General features: G+C 47.9%; 1 protein-coding gene across 4 annotated transcripts in view; it reads right to left on the bottom strand.

Moving 5' to 3' along the window:
* Positions 1-22,175, bottom strand: part of BCAS3 (BCAS3 microtubule associated cell migration factor) — a 460,752-nt gene that overhangs the window by 202,066 nt on the left and 236,511 nt on the right. For all 4 annotated transcript variants that reach the window (XM_081844097.1, XM_081844099.1, XM_081844096.1 and 1 more), the window contains 3 exons: positions 21,589-21,689; positions 18,131-18,327; positions 15,585-15,682 (listed from right to left, as the gene is read on the bottom strand). In XM_081844097.1, coding sequence (XP_081700223.1) covers positions 15,585-15,682; positions 18,131-18,327; positions 21,589-21,689 — 396 coding nt within the window. The remainder of the gene's footprint in view (positions 1-15,584; positions 15,683-18,130; positions 18,328-21,588; positions 21,690-22,175) is intronic.

The following is a 22,175-nucleotide window of genomic DNA, read 5'->3' as shown; positions in this document are numbered from 1 at the left end:
TGCACCGTGAAACAGACTTTCAAATATCTGTAAGAGCAAATCTTTGTAAGAAATGCAGAGCAAGTGAGATAATACCTTCTGGGGGCTAGACGAGGGTTTTGTAGTCCATGCTTCTTCACGAAGCTTACATGATGAGAGCAAAGGTTTCAACATGAAGGAAAGAAAGAAGACACATCTGCAGGCAGGCAGTAATGCTGCTTTATATGGAGACACATCATCCGTCCATTTAGCCCTTTAATGTCTACTCTGACTGGCAGGAATTCGCCAGGCAGAGCTGGGGGAGAGGCATGTGTTCTGCTTTCTAAGGGACAGTCCTCTAATTGAAGGCGTTTTCTATTTAAAGTGATATGTACCGTCCAAGCCAGGGATCAGCAAACTTTTTCAGCAGGGGGCTGGTCCACTGTCCCTCAGACCTTGTGGGGGGCCGGACTATATTTTTTTGGGGGGGGAAATGAACAAATTCCTATGCCCCACAAATAACCCAGAGATGCATTTTAAATAAAAACATGTATTCTACTCATGTAAAAACTCCAGGCAGGTCTCACAAATAACCCAGAGATGCATTTTAAATAAAAGGACACATTCTACTCATGTAAAAGTACGCTGATTCCCGGACCGTCTGTGGGCCGGATTTGGAAGGCGATTGGGCCGGATCTGGCCCCCGGGCCTTAGTTTGCCTACCCATGGTCCAAGTCCTTGTGCAAGAATCACTGAATAGACGCAGACAGCTCACCTGGTCACAGCCTTGTTCCACACTAAGGTGAGATGTATTGCATTTCTATTTAAATTATAGCCTTTATTCCTAATTTGGTTGGTGAAACTGGCTGCCACAGAGGGCTCAGGACCCCCCCCCCAAAAAAAGGAATCCATGCTGTTGCTTGGTGCCTCTGGGCTATCAGCTCCTGGGAGGCATGTTCTGCAGCCACTACTTCCGCAGGTAACTGTCAAGGGAGGTGGCCTGAAGGTGATGGGAAAACCAAGGGGGTGATGGCACTGCTGCCACCCAGGCACCTCTCTGGTTCATGCCATCCCAAGGCTCTCCCGACATTCAGTGTAACAACTCACAACCTGCTATACTTGACAGGAGGCTCGTTGCTGTAGCCTAGTTAAGTTGTAAAAGAAGGCAGAGTTGCTTTACCCAGTAAGTATGGGTAGGGGTTGGTCGCTAAGGAGTTACAGTGCATTTCTAGCCATGCCTACTCAGAAGTAAATGAATTTAATGGGGCTGGGATGGCAGCCTTGGTGCTTTCGAACGGATTGTGCCCATGTAAACATTACAAGTTTGATTGCTTGCAAAGAAGGCGGCAACCATGTACCTGCTTATTGGGGAAGATTGGCTGTGAGGTGTTAAGAAAGAGTCTAAGCTCAGGGCAGTTCTCCAGCAACCCCCTTTTGCTGCCTTTCCTCCTGTGCCTTCAGCACCTGGTCCAGCAGACCAGGCAGATGAGAGACGGTGGATCAAGGATACCCCCTAGGCTGCGTTCCTAGCCTGAATTTAGACAGAGAACCCCATGCTGGGACACACCAGCCCCCAACAAACCTTCACATCCACATGGAGCATTTAATCAATGGAATTAAAGCATGCACAACTAAATCAAAACTAATTTCATTTGAGCAGTAATTTTTAGACAAATAATGGGGCTATTGTGGTAAAGTGATTTGGGGGGGAGGGAGAGGGGAACGCAGTTCCTTGGTAAGGGCACAAGGGACCCTAGATATACCTCTGCTACCAACTCGTACATAGCCAACAGAGGTAATCTAGTTATCATTTAAAAAAAGAAAGCGAAAGGAGGAAGTGAAACGAGAAAAAACACCAAAGTGAAAATGAAGGAGGCCTGAGCGTGCATCCGAAAGGCAGCGAATGCCTTGGGGTCACGCTTCATGTTACTGCTTTGGAGTGACCCCTTGATTAGAGGTTCTGTTTCCAAAGGATTTCCTTTGGTTAAGGAACAGGGGGAGGGAGAACGATAACCTTCCATTAAGAGTTAAGATCTTTTTCAAAACACAGCTCACTCAGGTTTTCATCTGACACCAAGAGAGGCAGAGCTCGGCCTCCTTTGGAACAATGGGAACCATGGATCCAACAGCGCCATAAAAAGGATGTATTCACTTAGAGGCATGACATCCTGAATGCTGGACTAGAGGGTTGTTGTTGTTGTTTGCCGCTCTTCATCAGCTGGTCCTAGCTTACAGCAATTTAAAATCCAGATTTTAACTCAGTGAAAACAAGCCACAGCCATAGGAATAGAGTGGGTCCCAAAACCACACATCTCAGGTGTCAAAGGTCAGGGTCAAGAGCTGTGTCTTCAGCATTCGCTGAAAACTAGGCAGTGACAAAACCAGACACACTTCTTTGGGGAGGGCATTCCACAACTTAGGGGCTGCCACAGATAATGCCCTCTCCCTGGCCACCTCCACCTCCATATTTCTCCCCTCTGCTGATCTTAACACTCAGGGAGGGTTGATAGGGAAGGAGACAGTCTTTCAGACAGTAGTATTTGGTTGCACTGACAATACATGTTGCATTTCGGATGAACAGGTATCTGCCCCCAAGCATCAGGTAAATGTGCAAGGGCCCCTTAGCCTCAGCCTAGGCTCACAGGATGAATCTGCTTTCCTGGGAACTGGAACTTGCCTTTTCTGGACCAATGTTCTGTTTATACCCTGTGGGCTGACAGCCATGCTCTACCTCCACTGTCAGAGGCAGTATGTCTCTGAAAGCCAGTTGCTGGGAAATGCAAGTGGGGAAAATGCTGTTGCACTCAGGCTTCCCAGAGGTATCTGGTTGGCCACTGAAAACAGGATGTTGGACTCAATGGGCCTCTGGTCTGATCCAGAGTAATTTATGTTCTCATTTTCTTGTGCTCTTAGTACAGGAACTTTGAACCTGTGGCTTGCCAAAGGCTGCTGAACTACAACTCCCATCAGCCCAAGCAAGCATGTCCAATGGCCAGGGATGATGGGAGCGGCAGTTCAGCAACATCTGAAGGGTCAAAGGTTCCTCACACCTTTCTTGCTCCCTTGGCACCCAATATCCTGGCACAAAACTCTGCCAAGATCAGACAATTAGTCTTATCTAAACTCTCTCCCCCTCACACTTTGGTTTCCCTTGAAATTTATTGGGATGTTTTGTCCAAACTGGAGCTTTAAAATTTGCCTCTCATCAACTTCCTGTCACTCCTGGATGAGAACGGCATTTTCTTGTGCAGCACACCTTCTTATAATGCTTATGCGAATAATAATAATGATAATAATATACCAAATCTATGGCTCCCTGTGCCATTAACTTCTGAGCCCCATTAACTGGTCCAAACATCAATCACAGAGACAGCGACGTCAGGGCTGGCGGCAAGTGGGGAGACACTGAGGACTGGCGCAACTAGGCCCTGTTTGCTGCACAACCCTAAATGTTTGCATGTGTTGCTCGCTTTCTTCCAATTTCAAGATGATTTAAAGCCTGCAGAATATTGATTTCCTCGCCTCTTGTAATTGGAGAGATAAAGCAAGCTAAGCAAAGACAGAAGTGGTGTTCCTGCTGAGCGCCCCACTTTCTCCTAACCTAAATAGGTGGAGACTTGCAAGAAAGGAAGTTGGAGAGTTCCAACGAAAAGAGAAAAGGAAGTGGGCACTGCTGCAGTTTGCAGGTTTGTTTCTGGTCAGGAATGGAAATCAGTCAAGCGAGTGGTTGGTATTGGTTAAAGCTGTTGCTGTTTTCTAAGTCCGCAAATGAAGCTTAACTAAGGTTTTAAAAATCAAAGGCAACACCTTAAATTGGATTTGGGGAGACATGCTGGCAGACTAGTGGAGCTGATATCAGCAATGCTGCCCACCTAAACCCCATCAGGAAACTGGTGGCCATATTTTCGACCAGCTGACATTCCCAAAAGCCGTTCTCAGGCTGAAGTCTTCCCTAGCAATGCTACTTTGAGCTGGAGATAACAGAGATGGAACCTGGGAACTCCTGCATGCAAAGAAGGCGCTTTGCTGCTCAGCGATGGGCCTGCCTTCCGAATGAATGCTGCAAAAATGGCCCAGGAATGTCAACACTGATGGGCAGCAGCCTTGAGAACCTTAACTCAGGGGTGGTAAGCCCCAGGCCTGAGGGTAGCATGCAGACCCCAGGCCTCTCTGCCTGAGCCTTGGGACTCTCCCCACACCACACCCCTCCCCAGGCCACACCCCTCACTGACAGTGTTCGTGCCTGGCTGGAATGTGTCCTTGAACTCTGGTCATGCCTTTTGCTTGTCTGGGTGGAGGAAAGTGAGAGATGCAGGAGTATGTGTAGGAAATGAGCCTACCGTACAAAGATAAACCTCATGTATCCGCCCACTTTGGCCTCTAACGCTGTCCATCACTAGTATATGGCCCTCACAAGCTTGCCCAGAATGGAATGTGGCCCTCAGTTTGCAAAAGGTTCCCCACCCCTGTTTTAACTAGACTGAAAACCAAGCCTGCTGCATTTTGAACCTCCTTAGCTCCCTCCAGACACTCAAACAAATTCAAGAATTTCCATTATTGTGAACAACCGAGGGGCACGCGATGGGGAATGGGTCAAATCCCCTCCCTCCCCCGGTCACTGTTTCTTAGATTAGCTCCATGTCGCCTGAATGAAGCCACTGTCTGCAACAACCACCCTCCTTGATACCATCCAGGTAATTACTGGTTCAGGTGAAGGATTTCAGGGCATCTTAATTACACATCCCTGCAGCCAACCAGGACCCTGCGGGCAGCGGCTCTTACCAGCGCAGCCTACTTATTCGCGACGCCAGGCCTCCCCTGGCCCTCTCAACGCCAGTAATAGGAAACCGGTGGCCGTTCGGGCCTGTCAAGCAGTTGCCGGCAGCGATAAGGGCCGCGCGGGAATTCCCCAACGCCGCCAGCTCCCATCGGCTGGCTGCATTCACACATCTCTGCTACCTGAGTAGAGCTGCGCTCTGCGGCTCCCGGGCAGCACTTCAAGTGACTCTACAACGTTTGCGGATAAATATTTGATGGTGCCTGAGAGGGAAAGGGAAGCTGAACGCGCTGATGCAGGCAAGAAGTGTTCGTGAAACTGAGAGACAGCGACAGAGTGAGAGAGATGGACCCAGAAAGCAGTGCAACCTCCAGTCTGGCCCATAGGGCTGTGTCCATTGGCCACTGATAGGCCTGAATCACAGACCTTTGGGGAGCTGGGCCAAAACCGTGCAGCCAGTTCTGTCTCTTTGCAGGAGAATCATTGTGTTATGATGTCAGCTTTTGCTCCACAGCTCCCCCTACGATTGGTGCCTGCCTTTTTCTGTCCTCTACATACATCTTCCACTTCCTGTCCACTGGAATGAGCCCCTTCCCTTCCCTTAATCCACACACCCTGCAAGTGTCCCCATTTTTGAGGGACAGTCCTGGATTTATAGAAGCTGTCCTGGTTTCTGATTTGATCCCAGAATGTCCTGCTTTTCCTTAGGACGTCCCTAATTTTCATCAGAGAAATGTTGGAGGGTATGGAGTTATGCGACCCCTGAGCCAAGGAGATAAGTAACTATGCAGCCTTCAGAAGGCATCCCTGCATATGGAAGTTTTTTAATGTTTAATGTTTTATTATGTTTTTATATAGGTTGGAACCTGTTCAGAGTACCTGGGGCAGCCCAGTCATATTGGTGGGGTATTATTATTATTATTATTATTATTTTGATGAGGATGTAGGATGTCCCTATTTTTATCAGAGAAATGCTGGTGGGTATGTATCTGTGTAACTCCCTCTGCCTGTCTGCCATCTTTGGCCTGGTCCACACACACCAGAGAATTTAGGTGGGGAACAGGTGGGCTGAGACTTGAGGTGGCAAACTGGGACCAGGCTGAAAATGCTAGAATCGTCTCCCCCACCACATGCTCTGCCACAAGAGAGAGAGACTCTGTTGCAAAAGGGAAAAAAGCACAGCAAGAGACAGGCAGGAATCCAGACCCCTTCTGTTGTTCGTAGTTATTCGAAAATGACATCTCCCACCCCTGTGTTTGAAGTGGTACAAACCACTCCACCACCTCATTCTGCTGAACATACAGATCAGACCTCAGTCTGCGCATGAAAGCAGCGAACAAAGCTCATAGCCTTTGTTCCTCACTCTGCCCCTGCCTCTCCTTGCTACACTCTCCTGACTTTGCAAGCTTTCCCCTTGTTCTCTAGCCTGGTCGGTCTTTGCTTCCTGCTCCTTTCTCACCTTACCCACCTGGGCTGCCTTTCCGGGAACTGATATTGGCCTGCTGCTTTCCCCAATGATTTTGCCTTGCCTTTTGCCTACATACGCCTCAGCCTGACCTCACATGGAATTCCTCTAGTGCAGCCTTCTCCAAGCCGGCACTGTCCTGATGCTGTCGGACTCCAACTCCCATCAGCCCCAGCCAGTGTGGCCAATGGTCAGGGATGATGAGAGGAGTCCATAATGTCTGGAGGGCTGTGCTAATGTATGACTCGTTGATTCTCTGTTCACTTTTACATTCCAGATTTGATCCCAAAGGAGTTCTAATCTTGCAACGAGAATAAGGTGTGCAAATCGAGCTCATTATCATATCCACTTCCTTAATGTGAGTGGCCATGGCAGCTGTTTGGCTGTGCACGTGCCCACAATCCCATGCACATAGCATAGGAATTTACAGTCATACCTCATGTTGCGTCCACTTCAGGTTACGTGTTTTCGTGTTGCTTCCCGCGGCAACCCGGAAGTACTGGAACGGGTCATTTCCGGGTTTCACCACTTGGACATGCGCAGAAGCGCTAAATCACGCCGTGAGCATGCACAGACGTGGCGCTTTGGCTTGCATCAGTTCCGTGTTACCGATGGGCCTCCGGAACGGAACCCATTCGTAACACGAGGTTCCACTGTACTAGGCAGCTGCAGGCAAACTATTATTTCAGCCTTCATCAACATGGCGCTCTCCAGATGTTCTGGACTACAACTCCCATCAGCTCCAGCCAGTGCACCCGATCCTAAAAGCTGTATAACAATCCCCAGGGAGGTTCGTCTGACGCCTAAGCCAAGCGAAAATGTTCTACTTCAAGTTCTCTTAAATGTGTTTGTTGGAGGGGGGTGTTATTGGTTTGTTTTTATTCTAACTATTTATTTGTGCATTTATTCTATATTTTCATCTTGTGAACTGCCCTGAGATCTTCGGGTGAAGGGTGATATATAAATTTAATAAATACAATAAATAAATTTTGGAAACATCATTTTTATCAGAGCAACTGTTGAAGGCGGAAGAAGAAATGTTTTGCTATAATAATTTAACATTTCTGTTTTGTTAGTCAACCTCACCAGCTGATGTGGAAATGTGGGGGACTGAACCGAAGAGTGGGAAAATGAAAGAAAATGAGATTGCCAGATTCTCCTACCCCTAAAATCCTCAGTGGCTCAATCCTCAGCGGCTCCCTCAATGTGCGCAGGTCAGTAAGGTAGGAGGAATGTCAGTGAAAGACAGTTTGCCCTCTATTACTGACCTCCTCCTGCAAGAAGAGAGTCCTGGGCTGGTTGTAGGGCAGACCCATGCAGAACAGCTCAACAGGGTGGCTCAGCTGGCTAGCCAACCACCCTCTGTGAATGTAGTGTACACCTTGGGACACTTCCCAAAGCCCTTTGCAGCCCAGAGCTGTGAAACAAAGGCAGAATAATTCCTCAGCCATAGATCAGTGTGGAAAGGATTCCCTGGAGCCACTGCTCTAAGGCATTATAGAAACATTTACAACAACAACAACATAATTACTGTGAACTTAACAGAACACACATACTACTGCAGTGACTCCCATGATCTCCTCTCTCTCACACACAAATCCTCTCTCTGTCTCTGCTATCAGGACTACTAAGAGCTAGGCACTATGCTCTTTTTTTTGGTAAAATCCTAAATTTGGAAACCTGGCATTTTGTCTTTGTCAATCTGGAGCAGCATCTGGAATTTCCGTGCCTCTCCTTCCTCCGGGGGATATACTTCCCCTGATGTACATTAATCTTCCATTTAAAGCTGCATCCCCCCTCAAAAGGCCACCACCCCTCCCTGATTTAATGCAGGCAACCTCCCCTCCAACAACAGCTCACATTTACCTCCTTAAGGATACAGAAATGCCCCGCATAATCTTTGCGTGCATTTCCATTACCCGCGCACGGTTTGGGGTTGCTTTGCGATCACCACATTAAGTGGCAGAATTTAATTTATTATCCTGAAGCACCCAAATGCATCAGAACACTCAGCTTCCCCCAGTACCAATTTTCTTGCTTTGTGATCACCTCCAAGGGCTATTTCCTTCACCCACCCCTTGCCCCCCCAACGGTGGCGTTTCCTTAACAAGATTTTACTAGTGTACATTTTTGATGCTATCGTTTCTGTCACTTATCCAGGGCCATAACAACATTTCGAGCCAAGCAGGGGACAGCCGTGGCGCCGAGCTGCTGACTCTTGATTCTGCCGTCCACAAATTGAGCCCTGCCTCATGACCCTAGGAAATCCAAGGCTCCTCCTACGTATACACACAACTTCAGAGCTGCCACTGTGTTTCAGGAGGACAAAATCTTAAGCAGCATTTTGTTCCCCCCACATATCTTGGACCATCATCTGGTCAACTATCTCTTCTGTGTGTGTGTGAGTGAGTGAGAGAGAGAGAGAGAGAGAGAGAATGAATTAATCTATATGAATATTTTGGTGTTATTCAGAATAGAAGGATTTCTTCTCATGATGCACAAAGCATGGAATTTCTTCCTACGAGAGGCAGTGAAGGCCACCAACTTGGATGACTTCAAAAAAGGATTGGACAAATTCATGAAGGATAAGGTTATCAATAGCTAGCATCCATGATGGATATGTTCTTCCTCCACTCTTGGAGGCTGTATGTCTCTGAATACCAGTTGCTGGAAACAATATAGGCCAGTTGCCTGATCCAGGAGGGCTTTTCTTACCTTCTTACTAGCTTCTCAGCTGTGTTCTAGGGTACCCTGTGGCTCCTTGGGAGTTTCCCAGTAAGAACACTGATAACAGCAGTCAAGCTGGCCTGAAAGACAGGCTGTCTGAATAGTACCAACTGTCCCTTGGAATGCGCAGAGTGTTGGGTCTGCACAGACTCCCTGTGAGGCACACCCAAGTGGGTCCCCTTACACTTCCCAGAATCCTCTGCCACCTAGCTGCACAAACCCTGCTACTGCTCAGGATCTGGCAGACGTTGCTAGACTACAATTCCCATCACCCTTGACCTTTGGCCATGCTGGATGGGGCTGATGGGAGTTGGAGTCCCAACATCTGGAGGGCAATGGGTTTGCAATCCCTGTTCTCTAGACACTACGCAAAAACCTTTAGGAGTCTCTTGCTGTAGCCTCGGTCTCCAGAGGTAGTTAAACCATCCGCATGTTCTGAATCACCAATGTGGGCCAAACAGGTTGATGTCACTAGCTTAAACATTTTGCAAGAGCCATTCTCCCTCTCACCACCACCGCCACCTGCCCCAACTCCAGCTGCAATGTCAATATTATCATAATGCAAGACTGCAGTGCCTGGCAGCTCCCATCATTTCTGAAATTCTGCCCGTGAGGCTAGGCCTTTAAATAGCAAGATGTCGAATGCCGAGCCCTTTGAAGGCTGTCACCAGCCCGCCAGTTGAGTGCTTTTACTAGCGCAGTGTTTGTTTATACAGACTTGACAGACGGGACTGTTTGCACAGCTAGATTTCACAATGCAACAAGGCAGGTGACACGTGGCACACCCCTTCAAAGACATGTGTATGTGTGTGTGTGCATAGCCCACCTTGTATTCTATCTCATGGTGGAATCCATGCATGAGAACGTAAGAAGGCCCACCCAGTCCAAAGCCCTGTTCTCACACTGGCCACCTGGATGCCTGTGGGAAGCCCACAAGCAGAACCCAAGAACAAGAACGTTTTCCTTTCCTGTGGTTTCCAGCAACTGGCATTCATAAATCTGAGCATCAAAGATGCAAGGCTGGGTTAACCTTGAAACTACTATCAGGTGCTGATGTGTGTGTTTGTATTTTGAACCAGGGTCTCCAGCATCTTACCCTGCTGTGCTATTGGCGCTTTGGTCCCTTAGCAAACCAGATTAGGCTCTGTGGCTGAAGGGCACAGGAAGCAGAGTCAGACCGTTGGTCCCTCTAGTAGAATCAGTGTCTACATGGTCTCAGGCAGGAGAATCCTGACCTGCAGAGCCTTGGAACTGAACCTGAGACCTTTTGTGTGCAAAACAAGAGATCAAAAACCAATCGAGGGATGACAGGTTTCTAGACAAACTTTCCAGCCAAGCCAGTTATTCAGGCTGAGTGACTTCTCACATGGAGGAGCCAAGCAGACTTTGTGGCTGTGCCTTGCCTTGCCCTGCCTGATCCCACATATGACCTCCAGCCTATCTGTGGACACTTCTCCTTGTCTCAGACCCATCTGGCCATCTCCTACCTATGTTGGAGTTTGATCCTGTGGCAAAGCTAGGCACCAAGCTTGACAGCTACAATCAATATAGGTATTTGTCAGCCTAGAAGAGCCCTTCTGGATCAAGCCAAAAGGGGCCCAGCGAATCCAGCATCATATTTTCAGATTGGCCAACCAGTTGCCTATGAGAAGCCCACAAGCAGGACTTGAGAGGAACAACCTCTCTTCACCTCTGAGAGGAGGCATGGCTGGGAAGGGTATGTGGCCTGGAGGGTGCCCTGAGGGCCAGATAGAGAGACTTGGAGGGCAGCATTCACCCCCTGTGGCTGAGGTTCCCCCACCCATGCACTATTTCATTTCTTGCTCTGCTTCTGCTTGTCTCGTCACACCTGCCCAGCTGCTGGGGCAACAGAGTGCCATTCAAGAAGGTTTGATGAACAGTAGTCCCGCTGAATTTAATGAGCATGGATAAGTTAGGTCCATTAACCTCAACAGGTCAACTCTGAGTGAAACCTAGTTGGGTAGCGCTGCCGGTATTTGCCCTGGTTCCCCTCTCCTGTTTTTAAAGAAAGTGGCAGGCTCTAGAAGCCACAATGTTAATTTTCCCTAATACTCTTTCTATGTAGTGCCACTGTAAGGCAGAGCTTTCCAAACTTTTCATGTATGTGACACACGTTTTAGACATGCATCATTTCACGACACAGTCATTCACTTTTACTGGCAAACCAGAGGTCAATCTAACCCCTTTCCAGCCCCGGGAGCAATGCAGGGAGTGTTTGCGCGACGCACCTACACTGCAGCCGACACACTAATGTGTCTCAGGACACAGTTTGGAAAGCTCTGCTGTAAGGCATCATGGGAAATTTAAATGGCAGCTCCAGGATCCGGCTCGCCACTCCTGCCCATGATTGGGTAAGCGATAGTCAAGTCCTTGACATAGCTGGGGTGGGGCTGATAAGTCCATTTCAGACCTGGAACCAGCTCCTATGCCCAGAACAGTGACCCTCTGGGAAAGGGGTTCCTCTGCAGGCAGGTTGTCTTTCAGATCACATACTTTGAAAATAAAAATGTTTAAGGTTTGGGACCAGGATGCAAGATGTTTGTGAAGCGTTGCCCTGGCTCATTTGCCCAATTCCCCTTCAGTGCTCCAGTGCAGGGGCTGCTCTACATGTATATCCATATTCATAATTCAGCAGCTCCTTTTTAATTTTTTTAATTAAAGAAAACCTCTTAGCTATCCCCCTGGAATCAGTTATGCCACCATCACATCTCACACAAAGGAAAGAACTGTCCTCCATGCTGGTGGGAGGGGGGGGAGAGGGAAAAGCGAAGGCTATAAAATGTGCTGTAAGATCAATTAAAGATGAAAAACACACACTTGCAACTTTCTGATGGGAAGACCAAGCGATGGGCCTTGATAAGGGAAGGCGCCACTGGAGCCGTATCTCCGAGCAACAGGCAATCAAAGAGCCAGATAAGCATCTTTAGAAGAGCACAAGAGACTCAGGACGCAACGGGCCATAAGAGAAGAATCACTTCCTGGTTTGGGATGGGTAGTAAAAATTTATGACCTATTAACCCTCCACAAACCTTTACAAATAGAATAAAGAAGTGTGTGTCGCGGGGACACAACGCATTTTCCAATAAATTGGTCATTACGAAGAACACGGTGCCATTTTTGGAGGTCCGTTTGGCAATCTCAGCAGGAAGCTGGAATATTTACAGTAGAACACGACGTTACACAGTGGAGGAATGCCATTTGCAATCAAGAAGCTTCTATTCAAAGCTCTGCCTCACCAATTTGCTGCCTTTTAGTAAGCATCAAGGGTTTGGGGGGGGGACCATAGGAAGCTGCCTTATACTGAGTCAGGCCCTATTGACTGGCAGCGACTCTCCAGGGTTTCAAGCACGGGTCCTGGAGATGTGGGGATTGAAACTGGGTCACTCTGCAAGCAAAGCAGATGTTCTACCACTGAGCCACGGTGCTTTGGGTGAGTGAATGATCATCTGCAACAGAGAGGATGAGGAAGAACTCCTCTCCCGTGGCATCTTGGCCACCCCCCCCCAAAAAAAACCCCCAGGCATGACATTGAACTGAGGAAGGTAGAATGCAGGCAGTGCTAAACAGAGGCATATCATGCAATTATTTCAGTTCCTTGTATTTCAAAAAACTGGGGAATGTGTGGCCTTCCGGACATGGCTGGACTCCAGCTTCCGCCATCCCTGAGCACTGGTCATGCTGGCTGGGGCTGGAGGACCACAGGTTTTGAACCCACTGCTCCAAAGGACATTGTCCTAACTCAGAGGGAACTGCCTCTTCTAAATAGAGGTGTTCTGCCACTTCTCCCACACAGAAGGGAATGTTATTTCTTGGAGCACTGGCCCTCCAGATGTCATTGGATTCCAACTCCCATCATCCATGACCACTGGCAATGCTGGCTGGGGGTCAGAGTCCAACCATATCATCCAGAAGGCCACCGGTGCCCCAGCCCTGCATCAGGAGATCAAACCAAAGGGTTCTTGGCAGGAGCATACCTAGGAATCAGCCCAGATGGCGCCTACCAAGGACGCAGACTGGGGGGGGGGGGCGCAAATATTGTGAAGAAAAGATGGAGGGAGCTGGTGACTGCCAAGGGTGCAAGGGATGCCGTCAATGCAGCTCCTGCCAAGGGTGTAAGAGAGCCTAGGTACACCTCTGGTTCTTGGTGAGTTTTCCCTTCCTTCTGTTGCATGCACAGATCCAGCTTTGTAGCATGGGTCTACAAAGTGTCAGTGGGTGTCAAATTTCATCCTATGTTGGTTTTTTTGTTTTTTTAGGGGTGGGAAATTCAGGCACCTTAAAATGAAGCATATTCCAACAATAAGGCAAGCCAGTTAGGCTTGAAAGTGGTGGAAGAGATCCTCAAAGGAATAGTGGCATTTCTGCACATAAATCATTTGAAAATTGCAACTGGCGGTGGCGGTAAAGGACTGAATGCCAGTAGCAAGAAACCACAGAGGCAGAGATCGCTCTTGTGCTCGGGTTCTGCTTGTGGGCTTCCCATGGGGCCACTGGGCTGGTCACTGTGAGGACAGGATGCTGTGCTAGATGGGCCCCCTTTGGCCTGATCCAGCTGCAGAGCTCTTCTTATGTTCTGACTGAAGAAGGTTGTCAAGAAGGCAGTGAAGAGTGTGGCCTGGAGGGAGCCTTGAGGGCCAAATCCTGGGAGGCTGCATTCAGACTCTGGGCCTGATGTCCCTCCTCCCTGAACTACAACGACACCAATGTCCATTGTGTAACTCGCACCTTATCCCATGAGCTGCCGGCTTAGAGCAGCTGCCCAGACGGTTAGGCCATTCACGATTCAAAACACTAGACTAAAAAGTAATTATTAAAACATTTCAATAAATACACTTGGCAGCTTGTGTGATGCCTGGATTAAAACTTTGCTTCTATAGAAAGGAGAGAGAGAGAGGAGAGGAGGGGGGATTGGGAGCCCCCCCTCCACTCCCCTTTAAACAACTTTCACAAATCAATTTTCTCTATGTGTTTCAGTTTCCTTTGACAGTTTAAACCTCAATCCAATCAGCAGTCTCCAGGGATTTCCGAATCACTAAAGATTAAAATCCTCCTCAAGCCCCAAGTGTTTTTGCTAATGCTGTGTGTTTAATAACTCCACTTGTGAGAGATTTTGCTGGAGAAAATCCGGCGGTGCTGAACCCTTCGAAAGCTATACAGCTGAATTAAAATGTAAGGCTGTGCTGTCCTTCTCTCTGGACGAATATGGTAAAGGCGCTGCCACGAATCACGGAAGCTGGTCCGGGGCTGACCTATCCCACAAGCTCTCTCATGCACTGAACCTGGGCAGAGTGAGACCAAATTCAGGCAGAGAGCATCTTGCTTATAACACTATGGAAGACATTAAGAGCAACCACAGCACTGAGACACGGAAGAGTTGCTAGGATCAGGTTAAGAAATTAAAAAGGGGAGGGAACAGAACACAGCATTTACTATGAGAGGAGGTCAACAGATCAGTTTTAAATAATATGTATTTAAATATGTATCTTTTCTCTGCTTCATACAACTACAGGCATTGTGCTCAAATTGTTAACAACTGGTTTCTGGCTAAGGGCCGCTCCAGACTGGTGGTTTATTTGGGGGTACATGAGCGGTGGATTTATCCTGGACCATCCACACATCACTCTGCTTTATTTTTTCTGCAATGCTGCCTCAGTGTTATTGTCCTATTGCAACAAAAGCAGGACACCCCAGAAACAACAACACCCCCAAGCATTTTCAGTATAAAAAGTTGCAGGATTTCAGCAGGAAGTCATGCACTGATTGGAAACGTAACAGGATGTCTGCCTTGAAACGTCTGCAGGTGCAAACAACACTGAAGGTGAGACTGCATATAACCACCCTGAAACTGCCACAAGCACAAATCATCATGAATGCACAATAGGAAAGGATGGCTGGAGAGACCCTGTCTCAGAATGATAGGGGGAAACACACACAAAAAAAGGAGAGGCAAAGATGTTGTCTATTCCATCCATTCTCCATATATTGTAGAAGTAACTTTATAGCATGGGTGCGTAATGTGTAGCCCTCCAGATGCTGCTGAACTACAATACCCATCATGCCCAGCCAGCATGGCCAACATTCATAGACAATGGGAGCGGCAGTCTAACATCATCTGATCAGCCACCTCTGCTTTAGAGATGAAATGAAATAAGACGTAAGGAGACGACATCACTCTTTTCCAACCAAGCTCTGTATTTAAGTCAATCAGGTGTTGATCAGGACCTGGCTGACTGATCACAACCACCCCCGCTTTCATTCTGCTTCCAAGAGATGACACCTACTCCTGACCCAGGAAGGGGGAAACAGACCAAGCTAATTCTGCCTTGAAAGTTGTGGTCGCGGCCACAGCTCCGTCAAAACGTCCCAGGGAGTCCTGCCCACCAATCGGGCACTGCCCTCCAGTCACATGGTCACAAACATGGCTCCTAGCACCTGCCTCAGTTTCACCTTCATCCCTGCACTACCATACCCCTTCATTCATCAGTGAAAGCAATATTATCACCCGGAGGGCGGGAAACAACTCTTCCAAGTTCACTCTACAGCCACGAAAGGTTGAGGAGCAGTAAGTCAGCGCACAACTGATAACAGGCACCCTTCAGAAGACCATGCATGCCCATTCATAGGAATGTTCCCTACCTGAGGTAGCATCGGCCGCTGTTGAAATTCCTCGGCGATCAGAAGTTGGACGTGACGACCCTGGCATGCTAACGGGTTCAGAGCGAACAGGCTGGATCCTGCAATGCAAAGTGCAACAGGTGGCTAGATGTAAATGCCGGTTCGTTGAGGGAAAAAGGATAGCAATGCAGAAAGGGTAGCAAGTCAGAAAAGTGCAGCAAGCCAGAAAGAGAGAAGTGCTGGTTGTCTGTGGTTACACCCATTACCAGAAAGAGCTGGACTGTGTAACCCCAGATGCACAGAGGACAGCTGTGGTATCTCAGCAGAGCTTGGCTCATACACAGAGGCACTTTTTCCTCAGAAAGTCTGTTTGTACAACCTGGGAAGGCTCAAGATGCTTTCATGCTCAGGATGGAAATACCCTATGGAGAGCCATTCTGGTGCTGTGGTTAGAGCCAGGATTGGGGAACCTGTGGCCCTCCAAGTGTTGTTGGAATATAGCCCTCGTAATCTCTGACCCTAAGCCAGGCTGGCTGAAGCGGAAGTGAATTGGAATTCAACAACCTTGGGAGGGCACCAGATTCCTTAGCCCTTGAGGAACTAGGACGGGGGGGGGGGGTCACAAAGCTAATTGAATGAGCCTGAACATCATTCATTCATTCATTCATTCCCTGTCTGTCTGTCTGTCTCTCATCTTCAGCTACCTCACAGGGTTGTTGTGAGGAGAAAGGGGAGGGCTTGAAAGGGGAGGGAAGGTGGGGTATGAATGTAACAAAGAAAGAAATATGGCACCATTCACAGATTAATTATCCTGCAGAACAATCCATTAGGAAGTCCTTCCGTATAAGCCTTTCCAAAATGAATTGAAACTGCCTGGCTCCTATTCTGGTGTAGTTCCCATTCTCTGGAAGAACATAAGAAGAATCTGCAGGATCAGGCCAGTGGCCATTCTAATCCAGCAGCCTGTTCTTAGTGGCCAACCAGATACCTTAACGGGAAGCCTGAACATAGGAACTGAGTGCAACGGCACTCTCCCTACTTGTGATTCTCGGCCACTGGCATTCAGAGGCATACTGTCCGACAGTGGGGGCAGAACATGGCCATCATGGCTGGTAGCCATTGATAGCCTTGTCCTCAATGAATTAGTCTAATCCTCTTTTAAGATCATCCACGTTGGTAGCCATCACTGCCTCTTAATGGGAACTAGCTTCCTTTGGTGCCCCAGAGTCCTAGTATTATGGGGGGGGGAACCTTTCTCTGTTTTGTGCAAGAGATGTTCCCATTGGATTGTGCTAGCGGCTCAGTTGAACTGTTTGCCTCCTGCTCCTGCCCAAGTCTGCCTTCAGCACACTCTCAACAGATCCGTCCTGCCTGCTTTTACGATTTTATATATCCATATCAATCCAAATGCATTAGAACGGGGTAGAGAAAACCAGAGAGTACAAGTGAGGTTAAATAAGTGATGTTCTTCTCCACTCAGGTTATGAGTCACTCTAAGAAAGAACAGAAGCCGTGAACCAGCATTCGCTTCTGCTTTGTTATCCCGGGATGTTATCGCTGCTGGCAAAGGAGCATATTTCTACCATATGATTTAGCTGTGCCCGGTAATAACAAAATAATGAAAAACTATGTGTTTTATACACGAGAAGGTTATTCAAGGCATTCCTCAGTTCAGCTTGAGTACCAGAGCAGCAGAGGCTGGTCCATACGGGGGAAATGGCGCACAGCCCCACCAAGCTCAGTCTGCCCTCAGCCAGCCGCCATCTGCCTGCCCCCTTACTTACAACCAGTCAAGGAGGTGGCACTGACCGTCAGTTTCCTCAGTCTCATTGTTGCCCCTTGTAGAACTCATCAGAAAAGATCATGGGGTAAAACTAGAATTAGTTGCCTCTTCCTGTCATTGGTTCTGGCTCAGCCATTGTTGGGCTCCCTGCATCTTACTAGTAGACCTGAAGGAGCATCTCTGCCCTCATAGTTCACTGAGGTCCAACTATGAGAGCCTTCTGCCGGTTCCCTCATTGTGAGAAGTGAAGTTACTGGGAACCAGGCAGAGGGCTGTCTTGGCCGTGGCACCCACCCTGTGGAACACCCTCCCAACATATGTCAAACAGATAAACAATTATACGACTTTTAGAAGATACGAGAAGGCAATCCTGCACAGGGAAGTTTTTAATGGTTGATGTTTTATAGTGTTTTTAACATTTTGTTGGGAGCCACCCAGAGTGGCTGGGGGAACCCAGCCAGATGGGTGGAATATAATTAAAAGTATTGTTTTGATTTTGATTATTATGGAACATGAGCCACCACTGCATGGAAGTGACTGAGCCACTGTGCTCAGCTGCTGTGCCCAAATGGAGGGGACTTTGCCCCTCACTCGGCAATTGGGGCCAGTTACAAGACCCATTGCCAACACAGCCCTCAGCAGACTGGCTTGATGGGATTCGGCCCACATTTGTATGCGACAGAATCACTTTTGTCAGTCAGCAGCCGGTTGTGTATGGCCAGAGGGATAACAACCAAGGAAATGCAAAATGAATAGTGTTTTTGTCTCTCTCTCTCTCTCTAACCTGAGACTGTTGAGATCCAGGTCATCTGTATCAAAGTCCAGGAGAGGCTGTGGGGTATCGTTAGGACCGTGTGACTGGAGCACTGAAGAGCTGGATGAGATGACTGTGGTTTGGCCTGAGGGGTGGATGGTCTTGAACTGGAACTGCGGGCCCATCCACAGGCGCCGGTGAGGTCCAGTGTGAGTCACAATTTCAACCTAGAAGGGGAGCATCCAAACAGGGTTAAAGCAGTGCTTAACGGCTATGATGCAACTACGTCCTGTAACCCCTTTATCAGGAGGTTCTGTCTATATCCCCCACCTGCTCCATGCAATAACTGAATTGTTGGGTTCAGAGTCTCCTAAAGATCTCAGGAAAGAATTGCAATAAAATGGCAGCCCTGTGTTGAGTGCTCCTGCAGGGCAGATTTCTTAACAGTCTGACATAGTCTTGTGATGCAACAGCCAAAGGAGCTCAGTGGACCCTCTATGTACTCAGGGAGAACAAGGGGGTGCTGTTTTCAGCAGCAGCCTTGCATCTGACATACCATCTAGTTCCATCATCTGCTTTCATCTAAAAAGGAAAACACCCCACTCCCCTCAATAGTGTAGTGTCAAATTCAGAAGTGCAGGGTCACTTCAAGACAGTCACGGACATGCCCCTCACAACAGCGTCCCCTTCTAAGATTATACAACCTTCTCAGATCATACAATAATCTTAGAGTCATATAATAATAATTATTAGGGATACACTGCAATGATCAGTGAAGATCGCTGTAGGAAATGCCCAATCAGAAGTTCGGGGAGGCTGCCCTAAAGGGATCTCCTATGATCTCCTATGAACCTGACCACATACAGCAGTCATCTGCCCAAACTCTCTCCAACATGCCCCTGCCCAGGGAGGGGGGCATTTTATGCTGATCCACCCCATCTGTGGAAGTCCTTCCTTGAGGAAACCTGCCTGGAGACAATTTTGTTATACAGGGAACTCCTCAATTACGCGTGTTCAAGGCATGCACAACCGCGACTGCACGCACCGCCATGAACCCGGAAGTGGCACAAAGAGGGGCAAAAGCGGCCCTAAAAGAATGCAAAACAGCAAAAATGGTGCGAAAGCTGCACCTGCCAATCACACAAGCCTTTGCAAGTGCAATCCCAGGAGCCCTTGCGCCAACCTTTGAGGCCTGTGGAGAGCTGGAGTTTGAGAAAGGAGGTTTAGAGGGTGTTTTCAGGCTTTTTCAATTGTGTTCCCAATACCCATGATTTCACTTAAATGTGTGGTGCCTCAGAAGGTAACCTCCACATAAATGGGGAATTGTCTTTACTTCAGAGGCTTTATTTATTTATTTATTTATTTATTTATTTATTTATTTATTTAATTAATTCATGTCTTTTAAAGGTATTTCCAAGCACTTCCATGCACTGCTTTTTTACTGCTTTATTACTTTACAGTTTTTTGAGCTTTACAGCATCAACAGTATTTTATTACGTTCTGGACTGTTGGAAACAAACTGCCACAGAATCGATGATGAAGGGCAGCATTGAAAACAGAGCAGTTGTTCAATAAAGAAATGAATTATAAAGTGAAGTTAAAATAATGCCGCCGCCACACAAAAAACAACCCAATGACAGAAAAGCAACAACATCAGATTCGGAGACCAAAGTGAAGTGGAGAGCAAAAAAAAGGGGTTTAACAATCTTGCACGCAAGAAAGTAAAAGGAATCTTCTGAAGACTACAGGTTCCAACATCATAGAAGAATAAAGCTGCTTTGCTTGGGGGAGGCAGAAAGACGAGGCCCCCAAATCTAAATCGACACAGAATGTGGCCTTCCAAAGCCATTTTCATTCCCCACAACGCTGGCTTCGTATTTGTAGAGATACGATTCCTGGGCTGCTGCATTGTCTCTACTGATGCTCAAATTTCAGTGCTCCAGGTGACTTGTGATTGTTATAACAAGTATTCCCCCCCCCCCCGCCTTTATTACAGTCTTGCTGTTGGGTGATTCTTTCCCAGCCTAGGAAGACGAGCACACAGGCCGCTCCATTCTCAATTCGCATTTCCCCTTCTCGTGGGGGTAGCTCAGGCTGTCTGCCTGATGCAGGCAGCTCGTTTGCGCCGCTATGTAAATTAGGCCACGACTAAAGCATTCTGTATATTTTAAGCTCGAAACCATCAGCGCAGCAGAGCCCGAGAGGTAAACAGATGCCTCTGCAATTTCACCAAGGGTACAAGCCAGATGTTCCCATTCACTCCCCCGCCGAGTGCAGGACAAACATATTGTATGTACTTCCCAATGACAGCACGCATTACCCACTCTTCTAATTGAGAAGTGGAAGCACAGGGCAGGGTTTCTTCACTGCATGCTGTTACTGCGAATGGCAACACTTTCGTCTGGAAAAAGACACACGCACGGCAGGGCTTCTAATCTAAAGTGGCTGGCTCAGGGATCGTGCGCGCCTTTTGTGCTCCGAGATCGCTCTTAACAAAAATAACCAGAGTACTCCTGATTACCCCTTGAGCAGCCCCAAAAGACTTCTGCTGGGTTTTTGTGTGTGTGTGTGTGTGTTTTTGCTTTACAATATAAGTCATGTTCCAGTGGGTGTCCGGAATTTGTTGGCCATCAGCACTCGCATACATGCTTGAGGAATTCGGTGAATGTCTGAAAAGTGGCAAACACTGGCAGTCACCAGAAAGCAATGAACAGGACCCATTGGAGTACAACCAGGCACGTGGGCTCCGTTTTGCTGCTTTGAATCTTTGCTTGGGGATTTTCACTCTGTTGCTATTAGCTCCTAGGTGTTGGATACCTGTAGTTAAATCAACACAGCCTAGGGATGGGCAAACCTGTCAATTTCTGATTTTTCCAGTCTTCAGTTCCTTACATTTCTGCATTAGTTTGAGATATTCCTCATGAAAATTCATTTGCACGAATTTATTCTAATATACACATGATTGTATGCAAGCTGGCCTAATACACACATTTTTTGCAAAGAAATGTCTCCTAAAACAGTGTCATTTTAAACGTTATTTTCAGAAAGATATGCATTATTATGTACACTTTTCTGCAGGATACACACTACTTGTGGTTCTCGTCCAAATCCCCTAGAGCTCCACCCAAAGATCCTGATCCACCAGCTCTGCAATGCAGAGGGCATTCTGTGATTGTGTGGCAAAAAGCAACAAGGTGGGTGTTCCTCCAATGAGCACCCATCTGATATCAAACTTCACTGAGGACCCGACAGACAGGTCCAATCCGGGCTCAACTTTAATCACACAAACATCCCAGCAATGTAGCCAACCTAAAGAAAGGCTGGGAAACCTGTGGCCCTCCTGAGGTTGCTGGACTCCAACTCCCATCACCTCTGACTATTGCCTATGTGGCTGGGGCTGGTGGGAAATGAAATCTGACAGCGACTGGAGGGCCACAGGTCCCTTGCCCTTGCCCTGGGACCATGCACACCACCTGCAATATCTATACCTGAGAAAGCCACTCTTCATCTTCTTGCCCACTGTGGTCTGATGCTAAGCTGTCGTAAGATTCGTGCCGTGTGATCGGTCCTGGACTTCCCAGAGGAACCACTGTGTAAAAAAAGAGAAAGGGGAAAGGAATGAGAGAGGGTCAAAATAATGTCCAGAAGACGCATGGCATAGTTCTGTAGCTCAGGCTGAGCCTAGGTGCAAGACGTCTTGGGAACGGTGTGTAAGAAACCATAAGGAAAGCCGGCTGAATCAGGCCAATGGTCCAGTATCCTGTTTTCACAGAGGTGAACCAGATGCCTTTGGGAAATCCACAAGCAAGACCTAAGCACAAGAGCACTCTTCCCTCCTGCCATTTCCAGCAACTGGTATTCAGAAGTGTTCCTGCCTCCGACCGTAGAGGCAGAGCATTGCCATCTTGGCTAGTGGCCATTGGTTGTCTTACCCTCCATGAAAATACAAGCAGCGCCCACTGTATCAGAACTATGGACCATCTCATGCAGGATCCTGCTTCCAACTTTGGCCAAGCAGATTCTTGTGAAAAGCCCCCAAGCAGGACATGAAAGCAACAGATCTCCGTCACTGAAA

This window comes from Podarcis erhardii (assembly GCF_964252035.2).
Source record: "Podarcis erhardii genome assembly, chromosome: 16".
Taxonomy (NCBI): Eukaryota; Metazoa; Chordata; class Lepidosauria; order Squamata; family Lacertidae; genus Podarcis; species Podarcis erhardii.
This window is presented reverse-complemented; position numbering and strand designations above follow the sequence as displayed.